At 38.9% G+C, this 22,469-nt stretch overlaps 1 protein-coding gene across 1 annotated transcript in view; it reads left to right on the top strand.

Annotated features, from left to right (window-relative positions):
* Positions 1–489: 489 nt before the first annotated feature.
* Positions 490–22,469, top strand: part of nfatc1 (nuclear factor of activated T cells 1) — a 46,446-nt gene continuing 24,466 nt past the window's right edge. The window contains exons 1-7 of the mRNA XM_051664432.1: positions 490–825; positions 2,300–3,332; positions 3,484–3,643; positions 7,436–7,638; positions 10,748–10,920; positions 11,519–11,659; positions 22,005–22,060. Of these exons, the coding sequence (XP_051520392.1) occupies positions 807–825; positions 2,300–3,332; positions 3,484–3,643; positions 7,436–7,638; positions 10,748–10,920; positions 11,519–11,659; positions 22,005–22,060 (1,785 nt within the window). The 5' untranslated portion in view covers positions 490–806. The remainder of the gene's footprint in view (positions 826–2,299; positions 3,333–3,483; positions 3,644–7,435; positions 7,639–10,747; positions 10,921–11,518; positions 11,660–22,004; positions 22,061–22,469) is intronic.

Genomic DNA, 22,469 nt, shown 5'->3' with positions numbered 1-22,469 from the left:
GGTGTTCAAATGAGACATTTACATTATAACAATTAATTATAGAGATTCATGTTCATCTGGTGAAATTAAATATTTTAACATTTTAAATACCATACAATTGTAGGAATGAGCCAGTTTGAATCTGTCTGTCTATTTCATCAGTGTCAAAGCACTGCAGTTGCTATGCGATGAGAGACGTCTCACAGAGGCGCTATTTTTGTCTATTAACGGGACAATGGAAACTATTAACATAATAATGGCTTCTTTAATCGACCTCTTTTTTTCATTACCGCCTCATTTGTTTTCCCGCCGCCGCGCACGCGCACACGCGATTCAGCGGCGGGCTCCACATCTGGAAATGTTGACAAGAGAGAATCCCTATCCTCATCTGCTGCCGAGCTTGAGACGTGGTGCTTGCGTCACTAGATGGAGGGGCGGGGCTCCACGGAGGTGTTTCCCAGCTTTATATAGATAAAGAGACCTTTCCATCGCGAAGCAGTGCGTCACCAGAACCCCTGGAAAGTAACATGCGAGTCCAGAATAGAAAATAATACAAGTTAGATCTGTAACTGTATTAATAATATTAATCATACCTTTTTCTCGCGATATTGTATGCGCCTTTTGAGTGTTGTATATAGTATCATCTGAGATTTTAACAAATTTATAGTTCTGCCGTTATTCCCGCGACTGGAATACACCTTTATTGCGGTAGAAGTGAACACAGTTTTATCCCAGATATTTTGGAGTCATCATTAAATTGGGAAATAAAGCGCTTATTGGGAAAGTGCGTTGAACTTGGTGGCAGAGTTCACCCTACACTCGCAAGCATGAAATCCGCAGAGGAAGGTAACGCATTTTCTCCGTATTATGAAGAATAAATGTATTTACGCACACTGTAACATGTTTTATGCACGTTTTCTGTCTTATATTATTCATAACTATTATAATTATCTTATTTATTTTTGCACTTGTTTGCATGTGTTTACCTTTCGTTTTGATAAATAAAAAGACAACTTTTAGTTAGACATACATCTTTTAGTGTCTTACTGTCTACTGTTGTAATTCTTTTAAAAGTGTATTAATGTTATTATTATTGATCTAATTGAATTAAGGTTATCTTAAATTTCACCAAAGGGCTGAATGAGTTTTCCTTCTGTTAGAGATTGCAGAAGGGAGTGGTGGGCGTGACGAAGACGAAGTAGGAGGTTATTTAGATTGTGGGCTTTTTGTGCCCTTCTCTTAGCAACAACTGTGCATTTCACAAGAGAACCTAGCATCTTTCAGAATGATTCAGCTAAAACAAAACAAGTTCTCATATTACTAATACTTTTTTAGTAATTGGTAATTGTATTATTTCTGTTTGGCTGTCACACAATTATAATAAAAATCTAAAATGCAGACGTTACCTTGGTGCAAAAGCGAGACATACATGAGAAATACATTAGAGATGCATTAGTATGCTATTAGTATCAGGGAGCGTTTTTGCGCACAATGTTTTCAGTGGGCGGAGTTTCGCACGAGACTCCGCCCATGTTTTTCATTCCTCTAAAGTACTTTTTATTTCTTCCGTAATTAATTGAAATCAAAGCAAGGAGTGACTCTCCAAATATATTTTCACCAGGTTGGACTGACTGCAGTGATTAATTTTCATTAAAAGAATGAAGTCGTATACAGACATGAACTTTCAAAGGCCATTGCGTTTATAATGATGTATGAATACTACTTTTTAAAGTGTTTGGGTATGCTACAAGTGTTCGTAAAACTTTAAAATTTGTCAATGTTTCAACCTGTCCCCTCTAGTCCAGCAATTTTTGGGGGGGTTAATACAAGGCATTTTTGCGTTAGTCACGTTGCATTCCGCTAAAACGTAGAGTGTTGCACTGTACTCTAATCTTAGTGTATACATTGCATAGGGGCAATGCTTGCCTTCGTGTTTAGAGAAAGATTGCTTATGTGTATTGGTTTTCCGTCTGGTTTTGTCGTCAGGAAGATATTTTTAACGCTTTGTTATTTTTGGCTTGGTATTTGTGTATCACCTTGCTTCCTCTGCAGAGGTTGTGGCTTTTAACCACTAACGTTCTTGACTCACAGTTATTACTTTAAAGAGTAGAGTGTCTTTTTTAATACTGTCTTTTTATAAAAATCTAATTGTAGTAACAGAAGTCTACAGATTTCGGACTATTACTCCTATACTATTACTATATCTCCTTTTAGGGTATATGTTTAGCATACAGACTCTTTTAAATGCATAGCTTCTTTTTAGTTATTTCCATGATGTCACCTCATGAAAATATGTTTTTTGTCACATTGTGCCATTCAGATGCATACAGTTACAGCCCAAACACCAGCATCAGCCTTTCTCTGAGTAACCCCTGCCCACCCTCCCAGTACCACAATCTCCAGACCAACACTTCCTTGTCAATATCCATCAGTCAGCCATCCTCATTCTCCCCCCAAGACGACATGAGCTCAGTTGGCTACTTCCAGACTTCCGGTCCCCGGTCCAATGGAGCTCCCACATTGGAGAGTCCACGCATTGAGATTACAGCTTATGGACAGTTCCCCGAAGATGAAGTGGAGGACAACAGTGTGCCGGTGGCCAAGCGGGTCAATTCCATAATGACGTTAACATTGCCAAACGCTGATGGTTATCGCGATCCCAGTTGCCTCAGTCCTGCGAGCAGCGTGTCATCGCGCAGTTGCCACTCGGATGCATCGTCATACGAATCAGGCTTCTCGTATAACTACGATAACTCACCCCAGAACTCGCCCTGGCAGTCTCCTTGCGTCTCCCCTAAAGGTTCCTCATCGCTGCAGTCTTGCACCCTCGGTGCTTCTCCACGACATTCACCATCTGGTTCTCCTCGTACCAGCATCACTGATGATAACTGGGTGGGCCCTCGAGGCTCACGACCAAACTCCCCTTGTGGCGGTAAACGGAAGTACAGCTTCAATGGCAGTTCATCACTCAAGTACCATCCGTACTCACCAAATCAATCACCGGGACCGTCTCCGCAAAATTCGCCACGTCTCAGTGTGACGGAGGACACCTGGCTGCCCAACACTAATCAGTACACCAACTCCGCCATCGTTGCTGCCATTAACGCCCTCACCACAGACGGATTAACAGATCTTGGGGAGGGGATCCCTTTGAAGGCACGCAAGACCAGTCTGGAACACAGTGCTTCGATGAATTTGAAAATAGAACCAGGTGGAGAGGAGACAGGATCCCTGGAGCTTTGCCAGGAGGATTTCTCGGCAGCACGCTTGTCCTTCAAAAAAGAGACCTACTGCAGTGGCTTCTTGAACGTACCCCAGCACCCATATTGGTCCAAGCCAAAGCCTTACATCAGGTAGGTAGGACATGTATGGGTTCTAGACAAGAGGTTATGGAAGACATATCTTTCATATTATTTGTCAGAGTGTCATTTATCCATGCTAACCAAAGTTTCTCTCTCTTTCTCTTTGTCTCGCTAATGGACTCGATCACTCTTGTTTTTGAAGTCCATCTTTGCCTGCTCTTGACTGGCAGTTGCCTTCCAGTTCAGGGCCCTACAGCTTACAGATTGAGGTCCAACCCAAATCCCATCACCGTGCTCACTATGAGACAGAAGGCAGTAGAGGGGCTGTGAAGGCACTAGCAGGAGGGCATCCAGTGGTCCAGGTATATGTTCCTAAACTTTCATAGGGGTCCTTCAACTTGAAAGCAATGCATCATTAAAGGGTTACTTCACCTAAAAATGATAAATCTGTCATTAAGTCACCCAAATGGCATTCCATGGAACAAAAACAAATATCTCCTTTGAGGTTGAAGGTGAGTGTTCATTTCTGGGTGAATTACAGTATCTCTTTAATGATCCTAAAGGCTACAGGGTCAGTCAGCATCAGGGGTGATGCAGGAATTGGTGAGCTAGTTAGATCACAATCTAAGACTTCTAGGTTGATCTTTGCATGAAGAGGCCGAGTATTCAAGTAAATAACACTGGTGTGATGTACTACGAATATATATTTACAGTATATTGCTATGGCTGTCATCCAAAGGGTAGATCCTCACAATATGGATTTATTTTTAAATTCCCAGCTAACATCCTCAACATCATGCAACATCATCTCCTTGTGTTGTGGTGACAGTGTTGATGTCAGTTCGTTCCACTCAGCAGATGTTAGTGACTCACATATCTCATTTTCTTTTGTAGCTGAATCATGGGTATTTGCTGAACAAGTTAGTTGCAGACAACCCTTAACGGATTGCAGAATTCCTGAAAGACAGGAGTGTGGTTGTATCTGGAAAAGTCTGTGGTTGGACGTGACTCTTCGGGTGTGTGTACCACAGACCCCGTGACCACTTTATTTGCAAAAATCGCTGTACAGTCTCAAAGCATTAAAGCAGAAGTTTGAATGTTCTAGACCAGTAGTTCTCAACGGGTGGGTTGCAGTCAAAAAATGTGTAGCAGGTGTGTTCTGACTGGGTCGCAGACAACAGGGGAAAGCTATGATAAAAACAAATAATAAAATGCTTACCATATAATCGTGCATGGTAAAGATTGCAAAATAAATAGATTTATAAATGTTTAAAAGGCAGGATAACTTTTGTTGTTGACGTCAAATCAAACTATACAAATTTGAAATGAATTAATCTGTCTCTTGGTAGATGCCATCCAAATTAGGCAAATGCCAACATTATCAATGTTTAATTTAAAGGAAATTTTTGTTTACTTTTGTACGAAAGTTAGTAGCGCGTTGGGTCACCATATACCAGTCTAATGTAAAATCTGTGTTCTGCAGCAAAACCAATTGAGAACCACTGCTTTAGTAAGTCAATGAACTCAACATTTCATCATACACTTCTGAGGTTGCTGGGGACTTTAATTCAACCTATCGAGTTGCTAATGATTCTGAGCATGTGGCTCTGTCCAACACGTCTGAAAAAACATGGTCTTCTTACCCTCTCAAATTTTGTTTTGTTTCCAGCCTAGTGCACAGACTGCCTTTTGTTTAGCCCTAGTTCTGCACTGACATCATGTGCAACATGCATCGTGCGGAGGCGTCCAGTCTCTGCCGCACACATTTCTGGCAGGCGAGTGAAGGGGAGTGTTCGATTGAGCCTCAAACATGCTTGTCCCATCCTGTCAACCATCAGATGAGAGATTTCTTAGCGGTACATGTTCCTCTTTTAGTGTTCTGCACCTCCCTCCATGTACTGTCACCACCACAGCTATCCTCCTCCTGGATTTCAATGAATGAGCCATGCTCTCTCTATTTTAAAGCAATAGTTTTCAGCTGGTTGGTTGCGACATAAAAATTGGTCGGAGGTCTGCTCCGAAAGGGTCGGCGACAGCAGGGATAAAACAATGCTTAATGCAAATAATAAAATCAAGTAATTATGTAATCATGCATAGTTAAAATGGCAAAATAAATAGGTTTCAAAACTTTTAAAAGTGAGGGAGAAAAACTCTTCCCATATCTTTTGTTGTTAACATCAAACAATGTTCGTGTGCCCAAATCAACTTTGCTATATTTTGGCGCAAATTCATCAGTTTGCCAAGTTAGGCCAATGCCAACATGGCCATGATCTGTGTCATGCCCTCATCCTCAGAAACCTCGAAAACTTACAAAACTCTGCAAGGTAAAATAATAATTATTAAAATGTTTCTTTATTATTGTTGAGTAACAAAAAGTTCTGGTACTAGGTTGGGTCACCACTTAATGTCCAAAGTAAAATCTGGCTCCTGCAGAAAAAACAGTAGAGAACCACAATTTTAAAGCACCTTTGTGTTGTGTAACCTTTGTGTTGCTCTGAGTTAGTCTTAGAGCCTCACTTTCACTCAGTCTCCTCACTTGGGTTTGTTAGTTTCTGGTGGTCAGGATTTTTGTACACAGGCTGCTAGAGCCCCGTCTCTCTTTCTCTTTCCCCCCATACTCGGGTTCCTGGTGGTTTCTGTCAAGTTTTTTTTTTTCTGTCCTGGATGCAGTTTGACCACATGCGCCACTGGATTGATGGTAGACGTGAGTGTGTAGCCTCTGAAGTAAGCCTGCCGCACCACAGCTATGTGCTTCCATGTCTGTGCTTAAATCTCTCAGGAAGTAAAATGCTCAAAGAACAGCTCTGTCAACAAAAATCTCTGCTGTAGATGGAAGAAATGACGAAATCCCTAAATATAGGTTGGATTGTAAAAGCAGTGTTCCACATTATGATATTCATAGTAATTTTATCTCGTAGGCCTTCTTTGACATGATCTTTAGTACTTTAATACTGCAAATATAGTACTGTGGCGATACCATGGTGCAGTGTTAATACCAGATATGGTAAAACCATGGTACTTTGTTATATACCATGGTACTGAATAATTACAGTGTTCATATACCATAGTATTTACATGGTATTTGAAGATAATTTTAAATATACAAATGGTGCAGTGCTGGGACTATGGCATTTTGATTTATGCTATGGTATTAAATGATTACCATGTTCATATAACATGTTATGTCAAACAATACCATGGTTTTTTCATGGTACATGTCCTAAAAAAATAAAATAAAATGTTATCACCATGGTTATATTTCTGAAAAACATGGCACTTTTTTTTTAGTGAGTTCTTCTTGCTCAATATCTAAAATATGCTTATTGGATCTGGCCTGTAACTCTTCAAAGGAGCCCATGTTGTAGATCTACATTTTTTCTCGAGCTGTTTCCCTCTTCTGCCACAGATGTGCCATGGCGGTTGAGAGCATGAGTGGGTGAGAACTGACCCACAGCACTCGGAGGTGTGAACGCATGGGTCTGAACTCCCTGAACTCTTGGCATTCCTCTAGTGGGTGATAATGTAATGAAGAGAAGGGAGGGTACTCGGACTGCTCTGCACTTCTCTTTCTGGCCTGTGCACTCCCTACTGCCTGAATAAACACTAATGCCAGGCTGAAACATATCCACTTAAATAAATATACAGACTTGTCCAGCCTTTTCACCACAGATGCTGACCACCCTCCTTGAGGGTCTGCATGCATCAGATGTGTATTACGTAGTTAAAAATGGCGAATTTACGCTCATGTACACTGTGCGTCTGGATACACAGTATGCCCATTTATAAGTTATAACTCTGTTCTCCATTTCATCATCATCATCATGATCATTTTATGTATTACTGCTGTCATGATCAATAAATAAGCACAAAGGACTACTTTGTTACTATGTTCAATTTTGTGAATAAGACGTGATCTATACTAAGCCTAATTTACACAGAAAGGAAGCATGTTTGTGCTGAAAAGAATGACAGTTATTTAATTTGAATTCTACCAATGCAATTTCAGCAAATTTAGTGCTTGGTTAAATTGTGGATGGTTAGTAAGCAAGATGCAAAAAAGTTTTTTACACTGAAATACTGCATGCAAACATGACACAACTAGTGAATTTTAGTGAATTTGCCCCTTAGTCTTAATAAGTATTTGTGTCTTACAGCTTCACGGCTACATGGAGAGCGAACCTCTGACCCTACAGCTGTTTATTGGGACGGCAGATGACCGCCTTTTACGGCCTCATGCCTTCTACCAGGTCCACCGTATAACCGGGAAGACTGTATCCACACCGAGCCACGAGGTCATGCAGTCCAATACCAAAGTTCTTGAGATTCCTCTTCTGCACGAGAGTAACATGAGGGCCATGTGAGTATGCATGTTTACACGTCTGTCACGGAAAGACACTGAGGAAAAACAGAGAAATACAAGCCCGGTGGGGAAAATGTGCATACCTTATAAATGTGTATATCCACATGCATCCTGTCCTTATTTCCTGCAATAAACAATCAAAAATGCAACTGCAAAACAACGCTGCTGGAAAATCCAGTTTAAGATGGTAACTGGGTTATTGTCATTAGCTGGTAGATCATCTTAGACAAGCAACAAACCAGCTGGTCATACCAACTTAAGGTGGTCAGAATGGTTTTAGGAACATGGTAACTGTTTTTTGTTTATTTAGCTTGGTCCAAGCTAGTAGACCATATTGGACCAGTAACAAACCAGCTACCAACTGGTCATTTCAGCTTTAGTTCATCAAGCTATTTTATTTAGTTTTTTACATGGTAACTGGTTTCTTGATATTCCAAGTTGGTTATTAGCTGGTCCAAGCTGGTAGACCATCTTGGACCAGCAACAAACCAGCTACCAGCTTGTCATACCATCTTAAGGTGTTCAAAGCTGGTTTTTGGAATACGGTAACTGTTTTTTTAAATGTTCCAAGCTGGTTATTAGCTGGTCCAAGCTGGTCTTTAGCTGGCTGACCAGCCACTATGTTTCTAAAATAAGCTTTATAACCGTAAGCTGGTACTTTCATCTAGTAGCTGGTTTGTTGCTGGTCCAAGATGGTCTACCAGCTTGAACCAGCTAGAAACCAGCTACCATGTTCCAAAACACAGCTACCAGCTTGGATTTTCCAGCATGGTAGTCTCAGTCTATAAATCTAAAATATTCTATAGACAACCTTCTGTTTTACCACTATTCCCCCTGTTGTGAAGGTAGTTGCTAAGCAGAAGTGTGTATTTGTGTGTGCATGCTCGCTACGGATTCACAGTGTGGTGGGTTTCCCTTGTCTGAGCTCCAGGACTCATGTTACAGGAGGTCTCTGGTCGCGTGGAGCCCATAATGGGGCTCTGGGCTCTGGTCTGCAAGCCAGGCGGTAGCGGTCTTACCAGCTCAGCACTTTCTTCCCGCTCTGTAATGGATGTAACACTTAACTTATACAAAAAAGCTCCAAACCCCTCTGGATCGTGTTTCTGAACTTTCTGGGGAACATGCCCACTTTGTCACATTTCTGTAGTAGAGCCAGAAAATGGTTAAGCCCCCGAGTCAAAGCAAAATAACCAATTTGCTGTATATAGTATCTGTTTCACATTATCTTTTGATATGAGAGCAAATATATTCTGCTATTTAAATAGAACTTGGTTTGGAGGCAGGCAGTTTATTTTCCTAAAGGAATGATGAAAGAACAAAAATATTTCTCTTCAGTTCAGAAAACGACATAATGATTAGTGATAGACCAATTAACCAGGTGGATTAATCATCCGATATTTGACCATTTTGTGATAATCGGCATCAGACGATAACCATGTTCGCTTGGCAGATTAAGCGTTAATTTTCCCTCGTGTCCGTTCCAAAATCTACCAATAGATTTGTCAATGGGTAGTCAATAGTTATGTTTATCGGCATTTATATCAGCCATCGGACATCCTGCTCTCTAGATATCTGTATCAGCATTGGCCATTGAAAAACCCATATCAGTTGACAACCCAGGGGTGCATATAATCCATTTGTTTCTAAGGCAAACATCACTATTACTATTGCTCATACTTTGTGTTTGTGATTTGAACTAGAGTTCAACCGACATATAGTTTTTGGTGATTAATCAGCACCGATAGTTGCTTTTTGTACTATTGGTTATCTGCAAAATAATTCATCTGATAATTTACCAACACTGCTAGAGGCTTCGGGCTTGTCTATCGTTAAAAGTCTCCCGTTATGAACCGAATCTTAATTTTTTCTGGTTATTATTGGGATTTTGCAATAAATAGCATTTTTTTTTTTCTTTAATGTTAGACTCATAGAACATGTAGCCTCTATGTGTGTGTCTGTCACAGTAAGGAAAGACTGACATTTTTTAACACATTCAATTTATTAATTTTAAAAGTATCTGCTGATTAATCGGTTATCGGCTTTCTTTTAACACCTTAGTTATCGGTATCAGCAAAATTAGATATCGGTCGACCTCTAATAATGTGATGGATATGACAAATAACATGTTAATGAACTTTTCAAGTCCACCAACATAAAGATTTTAGGTCAAAGGTATAAGAAAATAAAATTTTAGGTGCTGTGACTGGTCAAAATTTTTTTTTCTTTGCTATTTTTAATCACCTTTATCTTAACTAGTTCATTTTAAATGATAGTGTGGTGTGACACATGAATTTTTAAAACTTTTAAAAGTACACATATTCCATAGTCTCTTAATTAATATGAGAACATAAAGCTGCATGCATAATAATTATAAAATAATTGGCAAAATGCTGTTTAAAATAATTGTAGATGTAGTATAGTATGTCACACCGCAGGACGTGTCAACATCCCGAAAGTATTTCATTTCAACTACCCATACTAGCCTTAAACACCTAGAACACAATGTGCAAGTCCTCACCACATACACATGGGGATGTTAATATCTGAAGTTCCAGGATCTGTACCGTGTTGACAGACGACTCATACGCGGTAATTGTTTCTCCAGTTTTTCAGACTTCCTGTTTTTGCCAAAAAGTAAGCTACACAGATCATTGGACTCAGTGGATTACACAGAGCTTAAATAAAGGCTTTGGCCATAATGGGATGCAAAACTTTGACAAGTTTTAAATAGCTATTTACTTGTGTTGGCTTTTTAGACTAATCAGAAGATTTGTAAATTTAATGGAAAAAGTACATTTTCATGGATTTTTAACAACATCTGTGCCATGTCAGGTTTAGACATTGGATGGTGAGAGAGAAAGGGCATTTATTTGTGGAGGGAGAAATAATTATAGGGCCAAGCTAAATTTTGGCAGAAACGATATATATATATAAAAAAAGAAATAAAAAAAATCTAAAACAGGCAATACATTTAACGTTTACTCTGATCCAAAAAATGCTTATTAAACAACCGTCTAACAATATTTGCCACACATTTTTGTTCTTCTGTTCTGAGAGAATTTGTTGAGTCTACCCCTCTAACATTAACGTTCCTTCTTTACCACAGAATCGACTGCGCTGGAATTCTCAAGCTGCGTAATTCAGACATTGAACTGCGGAAGGGTGAGACAGACATTGGACGGAAGAACACACGTGTGAGGATGGTGTTCCGTGTCCACATCAACCAACCAAACGGCAGGATGGTGTCCTTACAGGTGGCGTCCAACCCCATCGAGTGCTGTGAGTTCAACTGCAATCTTACACCCTTACACATGGCAAAATTAGATTGTCCTGATGGATTGAATAAATAACACAAAAACAGATTTTGCTCGTTAAATAAGTGAGTTTTTTTTGGCATTAATAATTGGCAGGACCAATCAAATGCTATGAGGTAAATGAAAAATATCACTCGAATGAGCACAGCTCATAAAGCATGAGTGATTTTTGGATTATAGCCAGTTAAAAGCTGACCACAGGAGGCATATGAAGCATACATTATATCAGCCCTTTGTGTGAGGTGTTATTTCTGGAGGTTTCAGAGAGTAGAGACTGAAATACTTGAATGTAATTAAAGGCTATTGTTCTTGTAACCTTGGCAGAAAGACCTTAAACAAGTTATTACTGTATAATATTAGACAGATAGAACAATTTTTGAAACCAGCATAAAAATAAATAAATAAATAAAAATCTGATAGAGAAAACAAGCGTTTTTGTAACTGGACTTTTGACTCAAAACCTTTTGTTACTGAGATATAGCTCTTGTCACAATACGATGAATCTTTACCAGTAGTTGATCTCTTTCCTCACTCTTTCTCTATCTCTTTTGTCCTCACTTTAGCCCAGCGCTCAGCACAGGAGCTGCCTCTTGTGGATAAACAGAGCATGGAAAGCTGTGCCGCCTCAGGGGGGGAACAGGTGCTTCTCAGTGGGCACAACTTCCAGCACGACTCCAAGGTGGTGTTTGTGGAGAGAGCACAAGGTAGGGGACACACTTAGAACTGTGTTTGTGTATGTGCATGAATAAGCAATAGGAATTGTTTTGAAATTGTCTCTGTTTGGAGGTTTCTGAAGATAAAGCTTTTTAGGGACAAAGGCTGAATCTCAAGCCACATACTTCTACCAAGTATGAAAAGTTTGTGAGGTGCTATTGATGGTGCAGTGCATATTATACATATTTTCAAAGGTGAAGTGTGTATTTGTTTTTTCGATGTTACAAATGTTACAGCTGAGCAGGCAGCAGAATTCTGCTATGCGAGCTGAATATGCAGAAACAACAATAAATAGAAGCCATGATTTGTGGGCTAATTTCTCTGAGAAGTGTAAACGCTGTGAAAATTCAATACTTGAAAAATCACTGGAAATAGTACACCATCTGAGCACCTTTGGCATACTATTTTAAGTAAACTATGATTTGGGCCTCACTTGCATTTGGGACCTAATCTTGCATACTGTATTGGATGAATAGTATGGAAATTGGGATTCAACCAAAAATTATATAGATGCATATAAAGGTGCAGTGTAAAATTGAGTTGTAAAAATAATAGTAGTTTCCAGACAGGTTTCCTAAACACTCCACCCATCTTCTATTGTTTGGGCAAACAGATAGTCCTGCCTAAAACTCACGCCAGTGAGTGAGCCAGTATTGCTGTGTCAAGCAGATCAAATGAACAGATTGCAATTTTGTTTGGTGCCACTAGTGGTGCAGAAATTACTCACTGCACCTTAAACCTCCTGTCCACCATCCAATGGAAGAAAGAGTGATCCAGCATGGATCTCCTGCTCCTTCAGCATCTGCTTGGGCTTAGAATGGGCTGTGGTAGCTTATCTCTCCGTTACAGACATATGGATTATTATTTAGTCATAAGAGTTTGTATACAGTATTGTAAAGGGCCCTTAAAATTTTTCTGTTTCTATGAATGTATTTGGAAAAATACCCAAAGCCCTGCTTTGTTTTAAACCCTGCAGTCGTCAAAAACGTGTGTGTGTATACTCAGTCTCTCCTTCAGGAAAACCCTCCTACCACTCTCTATTCCTCCTTCATCCCCTCTGTGCCGTCAAAATATCCCTTCGTATGCCAGAGTGCCACATGTGGAGCGCATTAATGCGCTGTATTTTTAACCCACCAGATTTACATTTCCAGAACTTTCCATTGCCTGTGCTGCCCAGGAATGGAGCCCAAATAGAAAGAAAGAGAGAGAAAGAGAGAAGTCTGGGCTGTCCCTTGTGTCTGGGCGTTTGTTTTGATTTTGAGTTTGTCTTTATTCAGGTCTCTTTCTCCCTTTTTTCCATATGGAAAATAGAAACAGTAGCTCTCGACTGTTTATACCTGAGATTTACAAACAATAATTTCCTTGATGAGACTGTTAAAAATGAAAAACTAAAAAAAAAAAAAATGATAGGAGGTGTGGACAGGGCCAAGGCCGAGTAGTGTAAACACGTTTGAACACTTTGGCAGTCCATGACATAAAGCCAAAGGAAATGGCCTCATTGTTGTACCTGTAAAGAGGGGAACTCTGGGAAATGGAGCTGTTGAAAAGTTCTATAATGATATTGAGACTCTCTTTCTGCAAGCAATGGGTGCAGTATTTCTTTTTTCTATTATGTATTTGTAGTTTTTTGATAACAAATGTTTAAAATGTAAAAAAAAAAAAAAAAAAAAAAGGTTTGTTCAGATAAATAATGCCAGACAGACAAAAGATAATAAAATAAAATACACTGCATATGAAAACACAAGGGCCCAGTATTTCTGTTAGCAATTTAACAATTGATTTTGCTCCATTCTCTATGTAAAGGACATGCATTCAAGCCAAAGCATGTGGTTATGTTCTTGTGTTTAAATGCCGGTCTTAGTGACATTTTAGTCAATTTGTCCTTTTTAATAAGAGTTATAGAAACATTATTTTAGATGTGCAGAAAAGTTGTTGTGGATTAACTAATGAATGAACAGCTAAGAAGTTCTTTTTGTAAAATAGAGCATCAACATTCTGTCAGCCATTTTGTTTTGTGTGCGCATACTGTTGCGATCAAAATTATTCAACCCCCCCAAGACAGTAAGGATTTACAAAGGTAAGCTTTTCTGATGACCCAGAATTTTTCTAATATTTCTAAATAGAAGGATTTTTAAAAAAATACTGCCATGTCGTAATTATTCAACCCCTATTGCATGTAGTTGTTTCTTAAATATGTAAGGCTACACAAGTAATTGTTTTAAAACGAAATTAAGCCATCACTCTACAATTGCACTTATTTAAGTTTTAAAATTTATGTTTAGTGTCGTAAGCATAAATTTATTTCTGTGCAAAAAATGCAATTTAAAATAAGCTATCACAAAAGCTAATAGAGGAGATTATTTCATTACTCAAGAAAGGTCATGGCTAAAAGTACATTTCAAAGGCACTTCAATTCCCAACAGACAAAGTTGGCAGCACCATTCATACATTTTTTAAATATGGTACAACAGCAACCTTCTTGGGTGTGGAAGAAAGCAAAACTTCACCAAGGGAAATGTTGACTTGAATATTCAAGAAGGCATTTGGAAAGACCTGTGGAGTCCTGGAAGAAGGACTTATAGACATGTGACACTAAACTGAAAATGAGTTTTAGACCCATGGGTCAGCAGTACGTCAGGAGTAAGAAAGGCAAGGTGATGACAAGAACAACACCATCCCCAAGGTCAAAAATGGCGACGGGTCAGTCTTGTTATGGGGGTGTTTTGTGGCTGCAGGAAATGGCTATCCTGACTATGTGACTGACACCATGGATTCTTTCAAGTATCAGGCCATTTTGGCATGAAAAATGTGATGCCTTCCGTGTGTAAATTGAAGCTCTGTGATCACTGGACTTTCCAGCAAGACAATAACAACAAGGATACATCCAAGTTGTTCAAAATCTGGTTCAGGGATAGGTCGTGGAATATCATTGGATGGCCCTTTCAGTCCATCATTAAAATCCCATTGAAAATCTTTGTTGGGATTTCAAGGAAGCAGTGGCAGCACAGAAACCAAAGAATGTCAATGAGCTTGAAGCTTTTGCTCATGAGAAATGTGAAAAATTACAACAGAGAGGTGTCCGAAGCCAGAGAACACTTACCTGAAACATTTATTTGATGTTATTAAGGGTAAAGGATGCTCCACAAATGATTGACTTTGGGGGTTGAATATTTTTGACTTGACATTTGTGGAGAGAATGTAATTTTTTTATCTTAAAATTTTGGGTAAACTGAACACTTCAAATCACTCAAATGTGTATTAAAAACGTACTTTGACTGTTTAAGTTGATGTGTTTTAATTCACATCACCAGAAAGTATTGCTGGTCAGGGGGGTTGAATCATTTTGATTGCAACTGTATATGTTTGTGGGTGTATGTGCCTGTGTTTTTGTTTGTGTGTGTGTGTGTGCGCGTGTGTGTGTGAGAGAGAGAGAGATAAAGATGGCATGTATGTGCTTGCCAACTCAAGGGTGTGTGCTCTTGTTTTTGAGAAGGGTTTCCCTGAGTCTGGCATCCGTTGTGGATTCTTGGGCTCTCCTTGCATGGAAACACCCCTGAGCCAGCCCACCATTGGCATCAACAGCTCTCTCTCTCTCTATCTCTCTCTCTCTCTCTATCTCTCTCTCTTTCTGTCCAGCTTGTTAAAGACAAATTTTTTCCACTATCAATTTTCATGAGCAGGGTCACATGCTCATGCCTTATTGCCTAATAACTTTTTCCCCTGTATTTGCATTTACCATCATCTATAAAACATTGGCTTCTATAAAACTTGGGAAACACTCAGTATTCAGAAAGGCAAAGAGCCAATTCAGCCTTATATTGTTAGTTAGGATTTCTGCATGTCTTCTTCACAGTTTTGTCTTAAAGCATATTAGATTTATATTAGTTCTTGCAAGTCAATCAGCTTCATAATTTTTATTAGTGTTGGAAACAGCTGAGATGTGTAGTGCAGTGGAGTCCCTCTCTGAAGGTTAAAGTTTGCAGGGAAGAATTGTTTTTGTTATGGGTAAAGAGGGGGCTCCCACAACGTGACTCACACACAGGGAATCCCTCTGTCTCTCTCACTATCCCTCCCTCTGAAGTGCAACGTGACTTCATGCACTGTTTTTCCCATCTGTCCTTTGAGTGTGCCATAAATGGAAAATCATAGAAAGTAAGTATTTAATAGGCAAAGCAAATGAGAAACAGTGAGTGTGAGAGAAGGAAGTTAAGAAAAGAAGAAAAACTTTACAGTAAATATTCTAAATGAAGTTTAGTAAAATAAAGTAGAACTGACTAGTAATTAGCTACTGGTGTGAAGCTGAACACTCAAATGGAATTATTAATGCTTGCTACTGTATAGTATAGAATAGAATAGAACTGTAGAATTGCATAAAATAGAATAAACAAGAATGGGACAGTAGAGTAGCATTGCATAGAACAAAACAGAAGGACAGTATACACTTATAGAACAGAATAGAATGGAGAACATGGCATGGAGTAAAAACAACAGAACAACATGCAATGGAACAGATTAATAAAATACAAACAGTAGAATTGCATAGAAAAAATAGAATAGAAATGTATAGCATAAAATGTAATGGAACAGAAGAATATAATATAATAAAACAGTAGGACAGCATACAATGGAACAGTAGTATAGAAAAGAATATGAAGAATAGAATAGAACAGTAGAACAACATACAATGAATCAATAGAGTAGAATATGAACTGTAGAATTTCAAAGAATAGAACAGTATAGCACAGAATAGAATGGAACAATAGAGTAGAATAGAATTAAACCATAGGACAGCATGCAATCAAGCAGTAGATTAGAATAGGATTTTGCAATAGAATTTAATTGAATAGAATAGAATGCAATAGCTGATTAGCTGCTGATCTCTCTTTGGTACAATCGAGAACATAATAAATAATTCAGTGCATCTAACATAATGTGTTGTGTTGTAATGTGATGATGATCATTGGACTGTTGTATCACTATTGTATCTTTGAGTGAGGCACTTAATTCTAGGTCGTGCCTGAAAGAACTGTCCCTGTACTGTAAGATATTTAAGATAAATTTGTGCTGAAATGACCAGGGCACCATTCACATCAGAGTCATCTGTGATTAATCTGTGTGTAACTAAGTTGAGTTCACTGTCTAGCCTCAATATCTAAGATATCACAGTGTAATCAGACACTTCATAGAAGCCTTTCTTCATTTTGGCACACACTGATGACTAAAGATAAGACATCTCATTCTTTCTCTGTAGATGTGGAAAGAAAGAAAGGGAGATTTGCTTAACTTTAAGTTTCTTTAAGTTGGCATCCTTAGATGACTATCAGGTTGATATTTTTGGAGAGCTCATGGTGTCAGTGGTCGAATAACTTGTTGACTTTGTATGCAAATTCGTAACAACAGAACTTTATGATGTTTTTATTCTCTTTATTTTTTCTTCGGCCAGAACTGTGATCTATGATGGTTGCTTTTGGAATCGAAAATTTTCCATTGACTGGAAAAGTCTTATGTGTGTGTGCTTGGCCCAGATGTGTTACAGTTAATATGTGTGTGTGGGTGTGTTACTGAACAGTGGGGATTCCTAACAGAAGGAAAAATAGAGGACAAAAAGGAGCAAAAGAGAGGTAGACAAAGAAAGTCCCTCATGAGAGATGAGCGTTTTCACATCTGGACCCAGTGGACTTCAGTGCCTGCTCAGCTGCAAAACCACTTATTCTTTTCTCCACTTTTTTGAGTGTGTGTGTGTGTGTGTGTGTGCACATGATAATGCAGTCAGATGTGGCACTATTCTGTGAACTGGGACATTTAATTCTTTCTGATTAGATTCAATTCTCCAGGTACAGACCTGTATGTGTGTATGACCGTCTTTATTAGTACAGTTAATGGAAGTACCGATCTTTCTGCAGTCATGGCAGTTTCACACTGTGCAGGTGAATATTGGCCTCGGCTTCAGTCCATAAAATTGTTCTAGTTTATTAAATTTTAATTAAATATTTTACCTTGTTTTTTTTTTGTTTTGTTTTTTTTTTTTTTAGAAATAAAATACACATAAATTGTTCACAATAAGACCAGGAACATGTATTAGAGTAATAAACGGGGTGCAGTTTCTACAGATTTGGACATTTTCTTAGGATATTGGATGTTGCTTGACTTTGCAAAAGACGCTAACACAATGCTAAGGGTGTTTTGGGTGGTTGCCAGGGCATTGCTAGGTTGGGTGGTGGTGGGTTGCTTAACAAGTCTCCACCAAGCAATTGTAAATATATATACAGTATATCTACCTATATATGGCTTGGTCCCTCTTTTAATGTTAGTCTTTGGGAAAAAAATAAATGTGCCCATTATATCACCTGCCAGACAAATTTGTTTTTTAATTATCTCTTAAAAAAGTAATTGTCAACAAGCCACATGATTTAAGCTGACATTCATGTCTCTAGTACAAACTAAAGTAATTTGGGTTTGTTTAAATCCCTAACCCTACACTAAGTATGAGCAGCAGTTAGTAATGCAGTTACTTAGCAAACACCACTAATAAGGTAATACTGAATGTTGACAGTTAATTCTTGTGTGAGTCTTCTGTGTAAGGTGAGTTTGTTCGAAGAAGCTTCATAAATGAAAATCTCGTGCGGGAGTCTTCCTTTCACACTTCAGAACAATAACCTCCGTCTGAAGGAGCCTTGGGGTTTGGCTCTTCCTCAACCCGCAACAACAATGGCTCACTCTGACAAACAAACCAGTCACGCCTACTAGCCTCAGGGAATCCCTGTATTGTCTTCTCATTAGAGAACAACAAAAAAATTATATTAGACATTCATAAACTGCCCATCCACAACAATGGTCCGGCAAAACTTGCCGTCTTTTATTGTTCTTCCTTTAAATACAATGAAAATGGATATTAAAGAACTTATTGCAGCATTTTAACATGGCATAGAAAACCAGCACTTCTTGCTTGAAGACTCCACAGCTGCTGTTTATTAGCACATTCTGGAAAACTGGCTTGCCTGAGCATCTGCAATTAGGGTCATCCCAGCCTGAGCTCCCCTTTCTCTCTCATGCCATATGCCGATCCCTTTTGCCCAGAGGAGGGGCTGGGTTTGCTCTCTACTGTAGCTCAGGGAGGACAAGGAGTCTATTCAGAACACCATGGTGAGCAGGTCTGCGTTGCCGCATCTGTGTGTGTTTACAGTGTGACCATCTAAGGGAGGGCTTTGGGTGTACACTACCACCCAGCTCCCTGTTTGCCTACTTCCTTGCCGCCCGGGGCACAATGCTTTCTTTCTCTGTGGCCCTCCCTAATCAACAACACAACAGGCCTTTTGATTCTGAGCTGAGGTGGGGGGAGTTTGGCAAGTCCAAGTTAATACAGGAACAGTACTTGACTTTTGAAGTTAGTTACTTTTTAAGCTGTGGACATGGAAGCATCAACTGTAGTCATGAGCTCTGTAGTATAAGATCTGAGTAAAAATATATGATTATGGCAAAGCCAGACAGTTTAGGGTTTTTCCAAAAATCCCAAAACCAAGGCCAAAATGATCAGCTGTAACTCCACCGAGAACGAACCACATTATAGTGACCACGAGGAGGCTACCCCATGTGACTCTACCCTCCCTAGCAACCGGGCCAATTTGGTTGCTTAGGAGACCTGGCTGGAGTCACTCAGCATGCCCTGGGATTTGAACTAGCGAACTAGCGAACTCCAGGGGTGGTAGCCAGCATCTTTTACCACTGAGCTACAAAGGCCCCCATGATAAATTTACATTAACTGAATGTTCAAATGGGCTAAAGCCACTTCCACCCTAATCCATTTTTGTTTGAAAAAGCATTGATTTGGCTGTTTTTGTCTCTCATCCACGCTGGGACTGCATTTTCTCCACCGAAAACAAAGTATTTCGAAAACACTCCATTAGCACATACTTTGGAAAATGATGATGTTTTCAAACTGACTTTTCAAACCAAACTGGATTAGTGTAGATGTGTCCCAAGACTTTTCAAACTTGTAAGCCTCTCTCTGAACGAGTAGGTTCTGATGTGACGTGCTCAATGACTGAGTTAGGTAAAAAGATTTTCTGAGCACATCGTAAAGATGTTGTTGAAGTACACATGTGCTCATCAGTTCTTCAGTGCAGTGAGATTGTGCAGGTATTTTGGCTCTTGTGATCACAGGCTCCACAGTCCTGAGCTAGCACTTAAGAACATCCCACTGGAAGGAGAGATTGCAGAAAATAAGGGAGGTCAGGAAAAGGAATGAGCTAGACTGAGGTAGAATGCAAAACAGAGATGGGGAGTGTTCTGTTTCAAAAGAACTGTGGTTGAGAAGAAAGTTTAGAGCAAAGTTCTAAAAAAAAAAAAAAATGATGATGATAATAATGGCAGTTTGATAATGGCAGCCTGACATAGTGCTACCTTCCTGGCACTGGTCCTAGTGAGAAAAAGAGAGGGAGAGGGTTTATATAAGTACAGAATATATAAGTAAAAAGCCGATACAATCATGCCAATAAAGCTATTATGACTCTGACTGAGAGAAGGAGAGAGAGAGTGTGTGTGAGAGAGAGAGAGAGATAGAGAGAGAGGGAGGGAGTGAGAGAAGCAGTAACAAAAGAGTAAGAGAAGGAGACAGTGGAAACAGAGGTTCCCAGCATTGCATTAGTTCCAGTATTGACAGACCACTTCACCACATCAGAAACCACAGTGCTACTAGCCAGGGATGCACTCACTGTCTGCCCATGAAAACTAGACCCCACTGTCTAACCTTTCTCTTAATATGCAATCAAAATAGTCTTAACATTCCATCTTTAAAGTTTGAATAATATGTCTGGTGGTTTAAGAATCGCCAGTGGAAAATGATCCCCAAATTCACTCACGTAATCGTACGTTATTTCCCGTATTGTTAGCATACCTTTTAAACTGATGATATAATATCCATTTGTCGTGTGTGCTGTTGAGTAACATTGTGACAACCTGACCAGCCATTTGTCTGGAAATTTGACCAGCAATTTGTCTGACTTTAAGCTTGGGACCTCGTATAACTATTTCAAAGAGATGAGAATAATACATTTGATCTTTCTCATTGGTATAAATAAACCACTCAATGTCTAGGAATATAGAGGGAGTTTAGTCTTCAGGGTGTACTGGAGCATATTTATGATAGAAAATTATCATGGAAAACCAATGCGGTGCTTTTCTTCACAACATTCCGTTTAAACCCAAGAGCATCATCAATGTGAAATGTGTGATAGTGATGTGCAATTATGTAAAAAAAAAATTACCATAGATGGGCCAATGGAAAGTTTAAAAAGATGTGTTGTCTATTGTTCTAAATAAAATTAATAAATATAAGGGATTTCTTTAGATGTCTCCCCTATTTTCTTTCTTTCTTTTTCAGACACAATGATGCTTTATGATTTTTATGTGTGTTTATGATTTCATTCTGTGGTTTGCCGAAGCGGGTCGCTTCAGCGAACAAAGAGCTCTGCGGTTTTCTCCTGTTTTTACAACCTAAGTTAAAACGTCTTTTCAATGATGTCTTAACTAAAAATAGCTAACAAGACCTTAATATGTCTTTTGTTCCCAAACGTTGGTGTGGGAAAGCCTGTTTGCTTCGAATCCAGGAGGCTGAAAATAGCTAAATAAAACCCTTTATAATGAGGAAAAAAGTCAGAGATTTAAAATTGAGAGAAAGGACACAGATTTGAGTCTGTGACGCGTGAGCACACCGCACGCTCTTTCACCGAACAGCCGCTGCTCATTACCTGAAGTTTACCAGGGCTTTTATTGGACCCTTCAGACACTATTTGTCATGAGTTGCGAGATTCCACAAGGGGCTGATGTAAGCGACTGTTCCCATCATAGCAAAGGCACGTCACATGCACACACTTCTTGGCTCTGCTAAGATCATTAGGATTGCATCAGTCCCCCATCTGCCCAAGCGGGTCAGAGGCAGATAGGACATGATGTAATCGCAGGCCTGGCTATAGTTTAGCGGTAACATTCTAAAGACTTTTGGGATCTCTGAGTCTTTAATATTATACAGTGGATTGTCTAGAGCTATATGCTAATGTCTGGGTGTAAATTCAGCCACATTTTTTATGAACATAGTTGTTAAATGTATATTTATTTCAATAAACAACTGTAAAGCACTAGCAAACCTTCTCCTTGGTCTTCAAACTGTCCTGTATTGTATATATATATATATATATATATATATATATATATATATATATTAGTAATATTACATTCTCGCTCGCTTAAGCCCACTCAAGGGTGCATTTCTTCATACATGTCAGGTCAATATCAATAATGTGACATCAGTTATGTGCTATGTCTTTTCATTTTCTGTAGATGGCCATCACATATGGGAAATGGAGGCCAAAGTCAACCGAGAGTCTTCTAAATCGGTAAGTTCTGCTTATTTTTAACTATTTTATATACTTCAAAAAGGCAGCAGCTCCACAAGTTGAAATCTTGATGATTGTATTATATAATTATATTTATTATTATATGGGTAGTTTACATTAAATATTTATATAAAATGTTTACATGTCCTTTGGTATGACATGCTATACTCCATCACAAATTATTTTAAACTGCATTTTGCTTATTTGTACTTTACAAAATCCTTTGTCGCACAGCAAGACCTTTTTTAAATGGACTAGTGAATGTTTTATAAGAAGTTTATAAGAAATGGTGAAATTTGAATAGATGGAAATGGTGACTGGTTACAGGACCTAAGATATGCTTTGCCTTATACACCTATATAAATTTGACTTAAATATTGATGTTGAAAAAAAAAAAGTCCATGTATAT

The sequence above is a fragment of the Myxocyprinus asiaticus genome, chromosome 30 (assembly GCF_019703515.2).
Source record: "Myxocyprinus asiaticus isolate MX2 ecotype Aquarium Trade chromosome 30, UBuf_Myxa_2, whole genome shotgun sequence".
NCBI classification, from domain to species: domain Eukaryota; kingdom Metazoa; phylum Chordata; class Actinopteri; order Cypriniformes; family Catostomidae; genus Myxocyprinus; species Myxocyprinus asiaticus.
The sequence above is the reverse complement of the archived record's forward strand: the minus strand, read 5'-3'. Positions and strand labels throughout refer to the sequence as shown.